The sequence below is a fragment of the Macaca fascicularis genome, chromosome 11 (assembly GCF_037993035.2).
Source record: "Macaca fascicularis isolate 582-1 chromosome 11, T2T-MFA8v1.1".
Taxonomy (NCBI): domain Eukaryota; kingdom Metazoa; phylum Chordata; class Mammalia; order Primates; family Cercopithecidae; genus Macaca; species Macaca fascicularis.
In genome coordinates this window covers 105,953,597-105,969,368 of record NC_088385.1, presented here as the reverse complement: position 1 = coordinate 105,969,368, position 15,772 = coordinate 105,953,597, and the positions used below count along the sequence as shown (strand labels likewise).

Below are 15,772 nucleotides of genomic sequence, written 5' to 3'. Positions count from 1 at the left end.
GAAGTGGTATATCAATAATGGCTAACCTTTCAGAAAGTGGTAACAGATCATTGGTCGCATGGGGAAGGTAGTCCATTCTAAGCCATTTCATACAAACTTACTGGGCATCTCCTCTGTGCCAGGCACCATTAGAGTCACTGAGGATGAGACGTTCAAATCTGGGCATGCCTTTGCCCTACATAGCATATAGACTCAATTTTGGTCCACATAAACTAGATGTTTTTCCAATCAGTAAGGAAAAGTCGACACACATTTAAAGGAGTGGAAGTTATTAGTTTATAATTTTGCCTAAGATTATTCCAGAAAAATACATCATTTCTATTCTCATTCATTCAGGCAGTCATTGAACAGATACTGATCGAATGCCTGCTGTGTGCCAGGTACTATGCTAGGCCAAACCAACCTGATATTGGCAAGTCTGCATGGCCCTTTCTGTGCTACCGTTGCCCAGGAAAATTTTGAAAGAGACAGGTAGCAAATCTAACAGCATTCTAAAGAACATCATCCAGGATAAGAAGAGGTGTCATGGAGGAAAATAAGGACCAGAATAAAAAACAAGAAAATATAACAAATTTTTAAAAATGAATGAAGTGGTTAAAGAAAACTATCGTAAAGAAAAAAGAAATGATGGAACTTGTATAAGGAAATGAAAAATGTAAATACATATTGAGAAGAGTCGTTCCCAGTCTTGAAAGCAAAACTCCATTAGAGAAACAGGGGGCAGTAACTGAACATAGCAGTAAGTGAACAGAACAGAGTAATGAATAGGCCCTAGGAAAATTTCAAAGGCTGGAATGAGATTGAACAAAGGAGGAAATGTGAAGATTAGATGGTCTGAACACCAATTTCAAATCTCTACTTATGTGTCTGTGAATGACTCATTGTTTCTCATGTTCTTTCCCAAAATCTCATCTTTCATAAATCCAGAAAAGCTGGCTATGTAGTTAGATAGAATGAGCCTGGGTTGTGGAGTAGCCTCAGTTTAGTAACAGGTATACTGGGCAGGATTCCATTTGTCTGTTCAAGCCCACTGAAGTATTAGGAGTATATTCTCTGTGCACAATAATTCCCAGAAATGTGTTTCACAGCCTTTAGTCAAACAAAATTAGCAGCTAATTTACAGCCCCAGAAGGCTTACTAGACACTTTCTCTTAAATTCAGCTTGTGTTTAAAATAATGATCCCATGTGGTATTTGTTTTCTGATAAAAAGAACTTAAAAGTAAGCAAAAAAAAAAAAAAAAAAAAAGATATTTCTTTTTCACAAAATCAATTGAGTTTGGTTGGGGTTCTTTACTTATATAATTCATATATAAGTGTTTGGTTTACTTTGATTATTGGTTTTCAAAGATAGAATTTTTGCACAGCATGTGAGTATGAGGAGGAAGAGACAATTAAAATAAACAGCAACAAAAATGCCCATAGAAAGTCTGGCCCACATTTGATCATTAACTTCTCAGTTTTTCAGCTTAGTTAAATTTCATCATGCCCATTTACCAGAATGTGACACCATGAGCCTGTGTGATTTTCTGCTATCTTGTTTGGCTGTGGCACCTGGCCCTCTTCCCAGGCCTGTGGAGATCACTTTGACATTTCAGTTCATTTGGGTGGTTTCTGTCATTTCCTACTTGAGAAAATTGAGGGCCAGAGAAGCTAATGACTTTCCTGTACTCCCATCTAAGTCGGCAACAGTGCCAGGCTACATTTCACAAGCACATCCTTCCCCATCCAGGTGGCAGCTCCTCAGATTTTCAGCTTTGTTCCAGGTTTATTCACTAGGACAGGAGAGTGTGGGTAGTGCCAGAGAATGTTCTGGGGGCTGGATGTTACTGTGAGAAAACCAACGCATCATTAGAACATGTTCTTATGCAGTTTTCATCTTGTACTGAAAACTTAGTGCAAGGGACAGTATTCAATTTTATTAACATATCTCTACTGTGCCCAAACACTGCTTTCATGAAATAAAGTGGAAAAGTAAAGCAAAATTCAGTTTTAATCATTTTCTTTTCTTTTTATTCTTAGATTATTTTTTCCTGGTCTATAAAGCCCTTACCCTCCCTTCCTCCCTCCCTCCCAGGCACAAGGGCCAGCTGCTGTCCTTTCTGGTGGTCCGACAAATTTCCATTATTAGTCTCTGCATTTTATTTAAAAATCCTAAAACCCACTTGGAACCAAGAGGCCTCTGTCATTTAATGGCTCTTTGAGTCCTTCCTAGGAGCTTTAAGAGAGATAAAGGTGAAGGGTTAGATGTCTTCCCCTCTCCAAAGCTGTATGGGGGTGAGCAATGTGCATTTTTCATTCTTCTCTAAGGTACAAAGAGGGAACCACAGTGGATTTCCACCCTGATCCATTTTAACCTGCCTGCCTTCCTGACCTTCCTGATTTTTTTTTTTTTTTTTTTTTTTTTTTTTTTTTTTTGGTCTAGTATGACTTATCTAGAGCGGTAGTTCTCCAACTTGAGCAAGCATCAGAATCACTGGAGAGCTTGTTAAGACACAGATTCCTGAGTCCCACCCTCAGAGTTTCTGTTTCAGTAGATCTGGGGTGGTAGAAGGGCCTGATAATTTGCACTTCTACAAATACCCAAGTAATGCTGGTCTGCGAATTACACTTTGAGAACTACTGGTCTGGAGCAGTAGTTGGGTTTTTTCTTGTTGTTTTTACCTCTCCTACATTAGAATTATCTAGGGGAGATTTTTTATGAAAGATCACTGCCAGATCCCAGCCCCAGAGATACTCATTTAGTTGGCCTATGTCATGTTCCCATTTTTTTAATCATACTTTAAGTTCTAGGGTACATGTGCACAACGTGCAGGTTTGTCACACATATACACATGTGCCATGTTGGTGTGCTGCACCCACCAACTCATCATTTACATTAGGTATATCTCCTAATGCTATCCCTCTCCCCACCTACCCCACGACAGGCCCCAATGTGTGATGTTCCTGTGTCCAAGTGTTCTCATTGTTCAATTCCCACCTATGAGTGAGAACATGCGGTGTTTAGTTTTTTGTCCTTGCAGTAGTTTGCTGAGAATGATGGTTTCCAGCTTCATCCATGTCCCTACAAAGGACATGAACTCATCCTTTTTATGGCTGCATAATATTCCATGATGTATATGTGCCACATTTTCTTAATCCAGTCTATCATGGATGAACATTTGGGTTGGTTCCAAGTCTTTGCTATTGTGAATAGTGCCACAATAAACATATGTGTGCATGTGTCTTTATAGCTTCATGATTTATAATCCTTTGGGTATACACCCAGTAATGGGATGGCTGGGTCAAATGGTATTTCTAGCTCTAGATCCCTGAGGAATCGCCACACTGTCTTCCACAATGGTTGAACTAGTTTACAATCCCACCAACAGTGTAAAAGTGTTCCTATTTCTCCACATCCTCTCCAGCACCTGTTGTTTCCTGACTTTTCAATGATCGCCATTCTAACTGGTGTGAGATGGTATCTCATTGTGGTTTCGATTTGCATTTCTCTGATGGCCAGTGGTGATGAGCATTTTTTCATGTGTCTGTTGACTGCATAAATGTCTTCTTTTGAGAAGTGTCTGTTCATATCCTTTGCCCACTTTTTGATGGGGTTGTTTATTTTTTTCTTGTAAATTTGTTTGAGTTCTTTGTAGATTCTGGATATTAACTCTTTGTCAGATGAGTAGATTGCAAAAATTTTCTCCCATTCTGTAGGTTGCCTTTTCACTCTAATGGTAGTTTCTTTCACTGTGCAGAAGCTCTTACAAAATCGATAGACCATGACCAAGACAAAAAAAAAGAGAAGAAAAAGAGAGAAGAATCAAATAGACGCAATAAAAAATGATAAAGGGGATATCACCACCAATCCTACAGAAATACAAACTACCATCAGAGAATACTATAAACACCTCTACACAAATAAACTAGAAATCTAAAAGAAATGGATAAATTCCTGGATACATACACCCTCCCATTACTAAATAAACCAGGAAGAAGTTGAATCCCTGAGTAGACCAATAACAGGCTCTGAAATTGAGGCAATAATTAATAGCCTACCAACCAAAAAAACTCCAGGACCAGACGGATTCACAGCCGAATTCTACCAGAGGTACAAGAAGGAGCTGGTACCATTACTTCTGAAACTATTCCAGTCAATAGAAAAAGAGGGAATCCTCCCTAACTCATTTTATGAGGCCTGCATCATCCTGATACCAAAGCCTAGCAGAGACACAACAAAAAAAGAGGATTTTAGACCAATATCCCTGATGAACATCAGTGCAAAATTCCTCAATAAAATACTGGCAAACCAAATCCAGCAGCACATCAAAAAGCTTATCCACCATGATCAAGTGGGCTTCATTCCTGGGATGCAAGGCTGGTTCAATCTACACAAATCAATAAACATAATCCAGCATATAAACAGAACCAAAGACAAAAACCACATGATTATCTCAGTAGATGCAGAAAAGGCCTTTGACAAAACTCAACAGCCCTTCATGCTAAAAACTCTCAATAAATTAGGTATTCATGGGATGTATCTCAAAATAATAAGAGCTATTTATGACAAACCCACAGCCAATATCCTACTGAATGGGCAAAAACTGGAAGCATTCCCTTTGAAAACCGGCACAAGACAGGGATGCCCTCTCTCATCACTCCTATTCACCATACTGTTGGAAGTTCTCGCCAGGGCAATCAGGCAGGAGAAAGAAATAAAAGGTATTCAATTCAGAAAAGAGGAAGTCAAATTGTCCCTGTTTGCAGATGACATGATTGTATATTTAGAAAACCCCATCATCTCAGCCCAAAATCTCCTTAAGCTGATAAGCAACTTCAGCAAAGTCTCAGGATACAAAATCAGTGTACAAAAATCACAAGCATTCTTATACACCAATAACAGACAAACAGAGAGCCAAATCATGAATGAACTCCCATTCACAATTGCTTCAAAGAGAATAAAATACCTAGGAATCCAACATACAAGGGATGTGAAGGACCTCTTCAAGAACTACAAACCACTGCTCAACAAAACAAAAGAGGACACAAACAAATGGAAGAACATTCCATGCTTATGGATAGGAAGAATCAATATCATGAAAATGGCCATACTGCCCAAGGTAATTTATAGATTCAATGCCATCCCCATCAAGCTACCAATGACTTTCTTCACAGAATTGGGGAAAAAAAACTTCTTTAAAGTTCATATGGAACCAAAAAAGAGCCCGCATTGCCAAGACAAATGTAAGCCAAAAGAATAAAGCTGGCGGCATCGTGCTACCTGACTTCAAACTATACTACAAGGCTACAGTAACCAAAACAGCCTGGTACTGGTACCAAAACAGAGATATAGGCCAATGCAACAGAACAGAGCCCTCAGAAATAATACTACACGTCTACAACCATCTGATATTTGACAAACCTGACAAAAACAAGAAATGGGGAAAGGATTCCCTATTTAATAAATGGTGCTGGGAAAACTGGCTAGCCATTGGTAGAAAGCTAAAACTGGATCCCTTCCTTACACCTTATACAAAAATTAATTCAAGTTGGATTAAAGACTTAAATGTTAGACCTAAAACCATAAAAACCCTAGAAGAAAACCTAGGCAATACCATTCGGGACACAGGCATGAGCAAAGACTTCATGTCTAAAACACCAAAAGCAATGGCAACAAAAACCAAAATTGACAAATGGGATCTAATTAAACTACAGGTTCCCATTTTTATTTAGCTTCTCTCCTTGTGGAATGTTGTCAGAATGTGGCTTCTACTGGTACTTCCCCTGCCTTCCACCATGAGCTCTCTTCCTATTTTCCCAAAAATGCCGTCCTGAATAGTCTCCAGTGCCCACGCCAATCCCAGTCCATAGGGCACAGAGTGTGATGATGCCCTTCTCTCTGCCTTTCAGATGAGGCCTAACTTCTAACATAGGAAAATAAATCAGTACCCCCTGGGTCAGCTAAGTGTATGCTGTTAACCAACCTCCAGCCTAGACAGGCTTCCAGGCATTTTGATAAAGGTGGTATGATTTAGGTGGTCAATTTGGAGCCTTCATTTCAATGCTTGAAGGTGCTTCCTGTGGTTTTTGATGCAACTAACTCAATTATTAGGGAACATCACACAGCTCAATAGTTAATTAAATTTATGTAACCAAACAGACTCTTATGTCTTTTTCCTGGGTTCTTTCAATGATAAGATGAAACGAAACCTCTTCTAACACAAAGAAATTTCCAGTCTTTAAACTTCCCTAGCCCATGGTCTTCAATGCCATCATTTGGACATTTAAAAAAAAAAACTGTCTTAAGGATTTTTCTTCTTTCCCTTTTTTGTATCTCATACTATGTGTACACAGCTCTCAGAACACAATAGCCTCTTATTCTGATTTTTAATATTGTGATAGAAAGACGCTTAAATATTAATTTCATACATGTCACCTGAAAGGAAAAACATTGTTATGAAAATAAGTAATGGTGTTTTCATTGTCTTGTAGTCATTACTATATCATAAATGCTGCTCAGACTAGATTAAAAAGCATAGAAATCAGAGTCATTTCAACAAGTAGATCATACTCACATCCAATTAAATTTATGGCATAAATATGACTTGCATCAGACTTTTGCCCAAAAATAAAAATAATTGACACTTCCAATGAGCTAGGCACAATATTGGATGCCTTATATACATTGCCTCAGTAAATTTTTGTGACAAACATGAATCTGGTACAAATTAAGAGACAAGTTCAGACAGTAAAACATATTTCCCAAGGTTATGAGATAGAGTTAGGATTTGAACCTAGACAATCATGAGAATGGAAGTCCAGGAAGCCAGAATCACAATTCTGTTCCTAGCACCTGGAACAATGTCTGCTATTTGGTTCTCAGTAAATATTATTTGAATGAATGAATCTGACTCCAGAGTCCAAGGTTTTTTTATATTTTTGTGGTAGGTGTATATATTTATGGAGTACATGAGATGTTTTGATACAGGCATGATACAGGCATTATTGCATGGGCAAATAGGTATCCATCACCTTAAGTATTTATCCTTTCTTTGTGTTACAAATGATCCAAGTATACTCTTTTAATTATTTTTAAATGTACAATAAATTATTGTTGACTATAGTTACCCTGTTATGCTATCAAATACTAGATCTTATTAATTCTAAATATCTAACTATATTTTTGTACTTATTAACCATCCCCACTGTCTCGCCATCCCTTCCCTGCACCCTCAATACCCTTCCCAGCCTCTGGTGACAATCATTCTACTCTCTATCTTCATGTGTTCAATTGTTTTAATTTTCAGCTTTCACAAATATGTGAGGACATGTGAAGTTTTTCTTTTTGTGCCTGGTTTATTTCACTTAACATAATGACCTCCTGTTCCATCCATGTTGTTGACAATGACAAGAGCTCATTCCTTTTTATGACTGAATAGTACTCCATTGCATATATGTACCATATTTTCTTTATCCATTCATCTGTTGATGAACATTTAGGTTGCTTCCAAATTTTGGCCATTGTGAACAGTGCTGCAATAAATATGGGAGTGCAGAAATAAGATACATCTTCAATATACTGGTTTCTTTTCTTTTGGGTGTATACCTAGCAGTGGGATTACTGGATCACATGATAGTTCAATTTTAATTTTTTAAGGAACCTCCAAACTGTTCTCCATAGTGGTTGTACCAACTTACATTCCCACCAACAGTGTATGAGAGTTCCCTTTTCTCCACATCCTCACCAGCATTTGTTATTGCCTGTTTTTTGAATAAAAGCCTTTTTAACTGGGATGAAATGATATCTCATTGCAGTTTTTATTTGCATTTCTCTGATGATCATTGATGTTGAGCATCTTTTCATATGTCTGTCATTTGTATGTCTTCTTTTGAGAAATGTCTATTCAGACCTTTCACTCAGTTTTTAGTGGGATTATTAGATTTTTTTTTTTTTAAGATGGGGTTTTGCTCTTGTTGCCCAGGCTGGAGTGCAATGGCATGATCTCGACTCACCGCAACCTCCACCTCTCAGGTTCAAGCAATTCTCTTGCCTCAGCCTCCTGAATAGCTGGATTACAGGCATGGGGCACCATGCCCAGCTAATTTTGCATTTTTAGTAGAGACAGGGTTTCTCCATGTTGGTCAGGCTGGCCTCAATCGCCCGACCTCAGGTGATCCACCTGCTTTGGCCTCCCAAAGTGCTAAGATTACAGGCGTGAGACACCACGCCTGGCCTAGATTTTTTTCTTATAGAGTCGCTTGGGTTCCTTATACATTCTGGTTATTAATCCTTTGTCAGGTGGATAGTTTGCAAATATTTTCTCCCATTAAATGGGCTGTCTCTTCACTTTGTTGATTGTTTCTTTTACTATGCAGAAGATTTTTAACTTGATGTGATCCCATCTGTCCATTTTTGCTTTGGTTGCCTGTGCTTGTAAGGTATTACTCAAGAAATCATTTGCCCAGAGAATTTTCCCAAAGTTTGCTTTTAATAGTTTCATAGCTTGAGGTCTTAGATTTAAGTCTTGTCAACTGACAAAAATGTTGATTATCTTTTTAAGAAAAGCAATTTTTTGGCCAGGCACAGTAGCTCACCCCTGTACTCCCAGCACTTTGGGAGGTCACAGCAGGTGGATCACTTGAGGCCAGGAGTTTGGTACCAGCCTAGCCAACATGGTGAAACCCCATCTCTACTAAAAATACAAAAATTAGCCAGGCATGTTGGCACACCTGTAATCCCAGTTTCCTGGGAGGCTGAGACATAAGAATTGCTTGACCCCAGGAGGTGGAGGTTGTAGTGAGCTGAGATCATGCCACTGCACTCCAGCCTGAGTGACAGAACTAGACTCTGTCTCAAAAAAAAGAAAAAAAAAGAAAGAAAAACCCAACTTTTTGTTTCATTGATCTTTCATATTGTTTTCTCCATTTTAATTTTATTTATTTCTTCTCTGATCTTTATTTATTTTCTTCTACTAATTTTGGGTTTGGTTTGCTCTTGCTTCTCTAGCTCTTTAAGATGCATTGTTACATTGTTTATTTGAAATTTTTCTTCTTTTTTGATGTAGGCACTTATAGCTGTAAATTTCCCTTTAGCACTGGCTTTGCTGTATCCCATAGATTTTGGTGTGTTCTGTTTCCATTATTACCTGCTTCAATAAATTTTTTATTTCCTTTTTAATCTCTTCATTGACCCACTGGTCATTCAGGAGCATACTGTTTAATTTCCATGTGTTTTTATATTTTCCAAAATTCCTCTTGATACTGATTTATAGTTTTATTCCATTGTGGTCAGAGAAGATAGTGATATAATTTCAATTTTGTTGAATTTTTTAGACTTGTTTTGTGGCTTAACATACAGTCTATCCTTGAGAATAATCCATGTCCTGAGAAGAAGAATGTATATGCTGAGGCTGTTGGATGAAATGTTCTGTAAATATCTATTAAGGGCATTTGGTCTATATTGCAGATTACATCTGATATTTCTTTGTCGATTTTCTGTCTGGATAATTTGTTCAATGCTGAAACTGTTGAAGTCTCCAGCTATTATTGTATTCAGGTCTATCTTTCTCTTTAGCTCTAGTAATATTTGCTTTACATACCTGAGTGCTGGGTGAATACATATATATATATATATAATTGTTATATCCTCTTGCTGAAGTGACCCCTTTATCATCATATAAGGACCTTCTTTGTCTCTTCTTATAGTTTTTGTCTTGAAATCTATTTTGTCTGATATATGTATAACTATTCTTGCTCTTTTTCAGTTTACATTTGTATAGTATATTTTTTCCATCCCTTTATTTTCAGTCTATGTGTGGCTTTATAGGTGAAGCGGATTTCTTGTAGGCAACAGATTGTTGAATCTTGGTTTTTTTAATCCATTCAGCCACTCTCTGTCTTTTGATTGGAGAGTTTAGTTGATTTACATTCAATGTTATTATTGATAAGTAAGGACTTACTCCTGCCATTTTGATATTTATTTCCTGGTTGTTTTGTGATCTTCTCTTCCTTCCTTCTTTCCTTTCTTTCTGTCTTCCTTTTAGTGAAGGTGATTTTCTCTGGTGGTGTGTTTTAATGTCTTGCTTTTTATTTTTTGCATATTTTTTCTCTGTTGTATGATTTTTGATTTGAAGTTACCATGAGGTTTGAAAATAGTATCTCATAACCCATTATTTTAAATGGATGATAACTTAATATTGATTACATAAACTAACAAACAAGAGAAAACTAATAAAAACTGTACACTCTAACTTCATTCCCCCCACCCCATATACCTTTTAACTTTTTGTTGTTTCTATTTCTCTTATTGTACTGTCTATGTCTTCAGAAGTGGCCGTAGTTATTATTTTTGATTGGTTGATCTTTTAGTCTTTCTACTCAAGATATGAATAGTTTATAACCTACAATTACAGTGTTATAATGTTGTGTGATTTTTCTCTGTACGTACTATTACCTATGAGTTTTTTGCACCTTCAGATGTTTTCTTATTTCTCATTAATGTCCTTTTCTTTCAGATAGAAAACTCCCTTTAGCATTTTTTGTAGGACAGGTCTGGTGTTGATGAAATCCCTCAACTTTTATTTGTACAGGAAAGTTATTATTTCTCCTTCATATTTGAAGTATATTTTTGCTGGATATACTGTTCTAAGATCAAAGGTTTTTTTCCTTCAGCACATTAAATATGTCATGCCAGTTTCTCCTGGCCTGTTAGGTTTCTATTGAAAAGTCTGCTACCAGGCATACTGGAGCTCTGTTTATGTTATTTGTTTCTCTTCTTGTTGCTATTAGGAACCTTTCTTTATCCTCGATCTTTGGGAGTTTGATTATTAAATGTCTTGAGGTAGTCTTATTTGGGTTAAATATGCTTGGTGTTTTTACACTTGAATATTTACATTTTCTCTAAGTTTGGTAAGTTCTCTGCTATTATCCTTTTGAATAAACTTCCTGCACCTATTTCTCTTTGTACTTCCTCTTTAGGGCCAATAACACTTACACTTGCCCTTTTGAGGATATTTTATATATCTTGGAGGCATTCTTCATTCTTATTCATTCTTTATTTCTTTTGTCTCCTCTGACTGTGGAGCCTGTCATCAAGCTCACTAATTCTTTCTTCTACTTGGTCAATTCTGCTAAGAGACTCTGATGCATTCTTCAGTATGTTAGTTGCATATTTCAACTCCAGAATTTCTGCTTGATTCTTTTTAATTATTCCAATCTCCTTGTTAAATGTATCTTATAGAATTCTGAATTCCTTCTCTATGTTATCTTGAATTTCATTGCATTTCCTCAAAACAGTTTTTTTGAATTCTCTGTCTGAAAGGTCACATATCTCTGTCTCTCTGGGATTGGTCCCTGGTTACTTATTTAGTTTGTTTGGTAAGATTATTTTTCCTGGATAGTCTTGATGCTTATGGACGTTTGTAGTGTCTGAGCATTGAAAAGCTAGATATTTATTGTAGTCTTCTAAGTCTGGGCTTGTTTGTACCCATTCTTCTTGGCAAGGGCCTTCCAGGTATTCAAAGGGACTTGAGTATTGTGATCTAAGTTTTTGGTCACTGCAGCCATATCTGCATTAGGGGACACCCCAAGTCTAGTAACACTGTGACTCTTGCAGACTCATAGAGGTACTTGGTGGTCTTGGATAAGATCTGGAAGAATTCTCTGGATTTCCAGACATAGGTTCTTATTCTCTTCCCTTACTTTCTCCCAGACAAATAGAGTCTCTCTCTCTCTCTCTCTCTCTCTCTCTCTCTCTGTCTGTCTGTCTCTCTCTCTCTGCTGAGCTGTCGGTGGGATCACACAAGGACCCTTGTGGCCATTGTCCTTGGGACTGTTCTGGGTCATACCCGAAGGCATCACAGCATTGGGTCTCACCTAACACCTGTGGTAACCACTGCCTAGCTACTGCTTATGTTTGCTCATAGCCCTAGGGTTCTACAATCAGCAGGTGGCAAAGCCAGCCATGCTTGTGTCCTTCTCTTCAGGGCAGTGAATTCCCCCAACCCTGGGTGGGTCCAGAGGTGCTGTCCAAGAGGCAGGTCCTACAGTCAGAAACCTTAGGAATGTGCCTGGCGCCTTACTCAGTTGTGGCTGAGCTGGGACACATACCTCAAGACAAAATTCTTCTACTCTTCCCTCACCTTTCCACAAACAGAGGAGTCTCTCCCTGTGATCACCACTACCCTGGGTCCATGGTGAGTACTTCCGGGGTACCACCAGTGTTTGCTCAAGGCACAAGAGCTCTTCAGTCACTTTATGATGAATGCTGGCAGGACTGGGACTCTCCCAGAAGGGCAATGGGCTCCATTCTGGCCCAGGGCAGGTCCAGAAATGCCATCTAAGAGCTAGGCCTGGAATCAGGAACCCCCAAGAGCCTGCTTGGTGCTCTACTCCACTGTGGCCAAGCTGGTACCTAAGCTGATTTTTGGTTCTTATGAAGGTGCTTTTTTGTGTGCATAGTTGTTCAGTTTGGTGTTCCTGTGGGGAGGACAATTGGTTGAAGCTTTTATTCAGTCATTTTGCTCTACCTCATCCCAGAGCCCAAGTACTCGGGCCCAAGTGACTGGCCTTGGAGCAGATGTGTAAGTCTTAGCTAAGGGGCTGTGGGCCTTAGCAGGAAGAGACACATGCCCACCCAGCCTCTACCAGATGACAAGCCAGACCACCCACCACTGTCTTGTCATGTATCTGAGGCATGTACAGAAGTCTGTGGCTCACCTTCCAGAACAGAGATGGGACAGAGAAAGGGAAGGCCCTTGTAGTGTACAGTGGTAATGGATCAAAATAATCAGTGTGGGGCGCTGGATATGTCCATACCTTGGCATTTAATTTGTCCATTGTACATAGCCAGTAAAATTGCTTACATGCAGTAATAGAAACTGGCAACCCTGAAAACATTTTCACCAATAAAATATTCATACATCAGATCAATAGGAATCCAATTTAAAGGTTCAGAATCAATACTTTTTTGTCAGTTCACTGTGTACCATCCCTTTCCATATTATTAAATGTGCAATTTTTATTATAAAGTATAACTACAGGAGCCATTAAGCTGTTATAATTATTAAACAAGGCACTTATAATCATCACCTAATAAAGCTTCATAATCAAGATAGTCTCCTTATGTGATATAATTTTAATTTATAAAATGTCTCATTGATAGATCTAAATGTTGTAGCAAATTAAAATCACTTACATGTGGATATAGCTATATTTGAAGTAATAACAGAACAGGCATCTCTTTAAATAAGTTAAACACATAAGCAGTAGCTGTACTAGCTCTTTTGTGCAGCATATCTTATCCTTTAAAATTAAAACGTTTATAGCTTATTAATGTATTCAAATGATTTTATAACTCTGACAATCACTGATGAAACATTATTTTACAGTATTCAGTACAATGCAAAAGGAATATACTAATCTGGTTATAATGTTTAGGTATGTGTATCTGTGTGTACATGTATGTATACATATGTGTAATCAAATACATGCTACCATTCATCATGGAAGGTTCACCCTACTGTACCAATTTGGAGACTATGGTTTTTATCATAGCCAGAGTGACATGGAAGTAGTCCTTAAAATGCTTCAACAGCAATAACCGAGTTATTGATTGCCTATCACATTAGAGTGAGTATCAGATATCCATTTAGCCTCACTCTAAGATATATTGCTGTGTGCTGACTGTAAGTAAGTAGGAAGGAAGAGAACCAGGAGGTTTATTTCAGGATTTTTGACTATAATAGTTGGTTTTAGTGCTGTTGCATATTCATAATTTATAGTTATTCCCCAATGGAGCTTTCTAAAATCATCTGAATGTAAATATGTGTGCATATCCAGAAAGTGGTGAGGGAGAGGTGTAGAGACACAGAGAGAGAAAGAAAAAGAGAGAAGAAATAGAGATTGCAATTAAAGTGACTATAACAGGGATTTCTCAACCTGAGCGTAAAGCTCACTGGTTTTCTGAAGAACCCCTTAGGTGGTGAGAACAGACAAACAAAGAAGGTTTTTCTTCTGTCACTCATCCTCATTACCCACCGCCCATCTATTTACAAGTACTGAATTCCCGTGTATTTTCCACCCTAAGCTGTGTGCCTACTCTCTAGGAGTTGCAACTGAGGGCAGATTAGAAAGTGTGGGCAGGTGTCTATAAAGGCAGTCACTCTGCCATCTTTCTGTACAGTGGTAGCATTAAGGGCTGGCTTTAAAAGGAATCTTTAACCCACATCTTTATCAGTTCCCCACAAGCTACTATAAATCTATGTGTATTAACCTAAGTGAAAATTGTAAGCTAGCTATGCAAACTTAGTTTTAAGAAGAGGTTCCTAGCACCCCTACCTATCAGCTCACCACCCCTAAGGCTTTATAATTTAAATATCCTGGAGGCTGGGTGCGGTGGCTCACGCCTGTAATCCCAACACTTTGGGAGGCCAAGGCAGGTGGATCACAAGGTCATGAGTTCAAGACCAGCCTGGCCGATATGATGGACCCCTGTCTCTACTAAAAATACAAAAATTAGCTGGACGCGGTGGTGGGCACCTGTAGTCCCAGCTACTCAGGAGGCTGAGGCAGGAGAATGGTGTGAACCCAGGAGGCAGAGCTTGCAGTGAACCGAGATCATACCACTGCACTCCAACCTGGGCAACAGAGTGAGACTCTGCCTCAAAAAAAAAAAAAAAAAAAAAAGTCCTGGAGAATCCACTGCGTGTAAATCCAATGTAGTTGGGTTCACTCACCCTGCAGCAGATTAACAATTGCTTATCCCACTTGTGGAGCCCAAGGAGCATGGGAAAAATCCAGGAAAAGGAGGCTTTTTTCCCTTTTGAGATAAAGAAGGAAATCCTGTTTTTTGAGCTGTGATCTTCTAGTATAAGATAAGACAATATTCTGAACTGAACCTGGAATGTACTTAGAGATATCCTCACTTCTAGAGCTATAAAGTTTTTCAATAATACCTTTTGAGGGAGGAAACGTTTTTAGAAGAGAAAAGGGATAGGGTAAAGAGCTTAATACAAGGGAATGACGTAAGCTGATACTTAAAAGGTGAGATGGTATTCTCTAAGTGGCTGGTAGGAGAAGGAGGACATGGCAGTGAGGTGGAGGGAGGAGCAGATGGTGGTAAATTCAAGGCCAGGGGTTCAGAGAGCAAAGGCATGGAAATTGAGAAAGTATAGTTTCATGAGGGCAGGAACCAAGTCTGCGTACAATGCAGCATTGTATCCCCCACAGCTTACTGTATGGTGACTGTAAGTAAGTAGGAAGGAAGAGAACCAGGAGGTTTATTTCAAGCTTTTTCAATGTCTAGCATTGTATCCCCCACAGCTTAGCATAGTGCTTGTAACATATGAAGCATCCTATTTATATCTGAAAATTGAATGAATAAGTTAACTAACTACAGGTAGTATAATCTGGCCAATGGATAGGATTGATTGGGGGGATGGGGGGACAATAAATCTAAGAGATAAGCAGGAGCCAGATCATGATGATCCTTGCAGGCCAAACTCAAGTTTTGGGTTTTATAGAAAGAGGAAAGCCTTTGGAAATTTTTTAAGCAGAAGAGTAACATGGCCACATTTACATTTTAGAAAATCACTCTGGGAGCTATGTGAAGGATCGATTGGAGACTGGGAAACCAGGTAGGAGAAGATTTACATATAATCCAGGTGAGAGACAATGAAAGCATAAATCCAAAAAAGCAGCAGGGAAGATGGAGAGGGGAGATGGGTTCTAGAAATGGTTTGGAAGTGGGGTTGATAAGATTTGGTGACCAATAGACATGGAGATGAGGAAATG

At 38.5% G+C, this 15,772-nt stretch overlaps 1 protein-coding gene across 21 annotated transcripts in view; it reads left to right on the top strand.

The window, feature by feature from the left end:
* The window catches only part of ANKS1B (ankyrin repeat and sterile alpha motif domain containing 1B), a 1,288,070-nt gene that overhangs the window by 1,046,814 nt on the left and 225,484 nt on the right, over positions 1-15,772 (top strand). Inside the window, exon 18 of one of the 21 annotated variants that reach the window (XM_074005820.1) lies at positions 15,565-15,620. In XM_074005820.1, coding sequence (XP_073861921.1) covers positions 15,565-15,588 — 24 coding nt within the window. In that variant the 3' untranslated portion in view covers positions 15,589-15,620. 21 annotated transcript variants of the gene reach the window in all.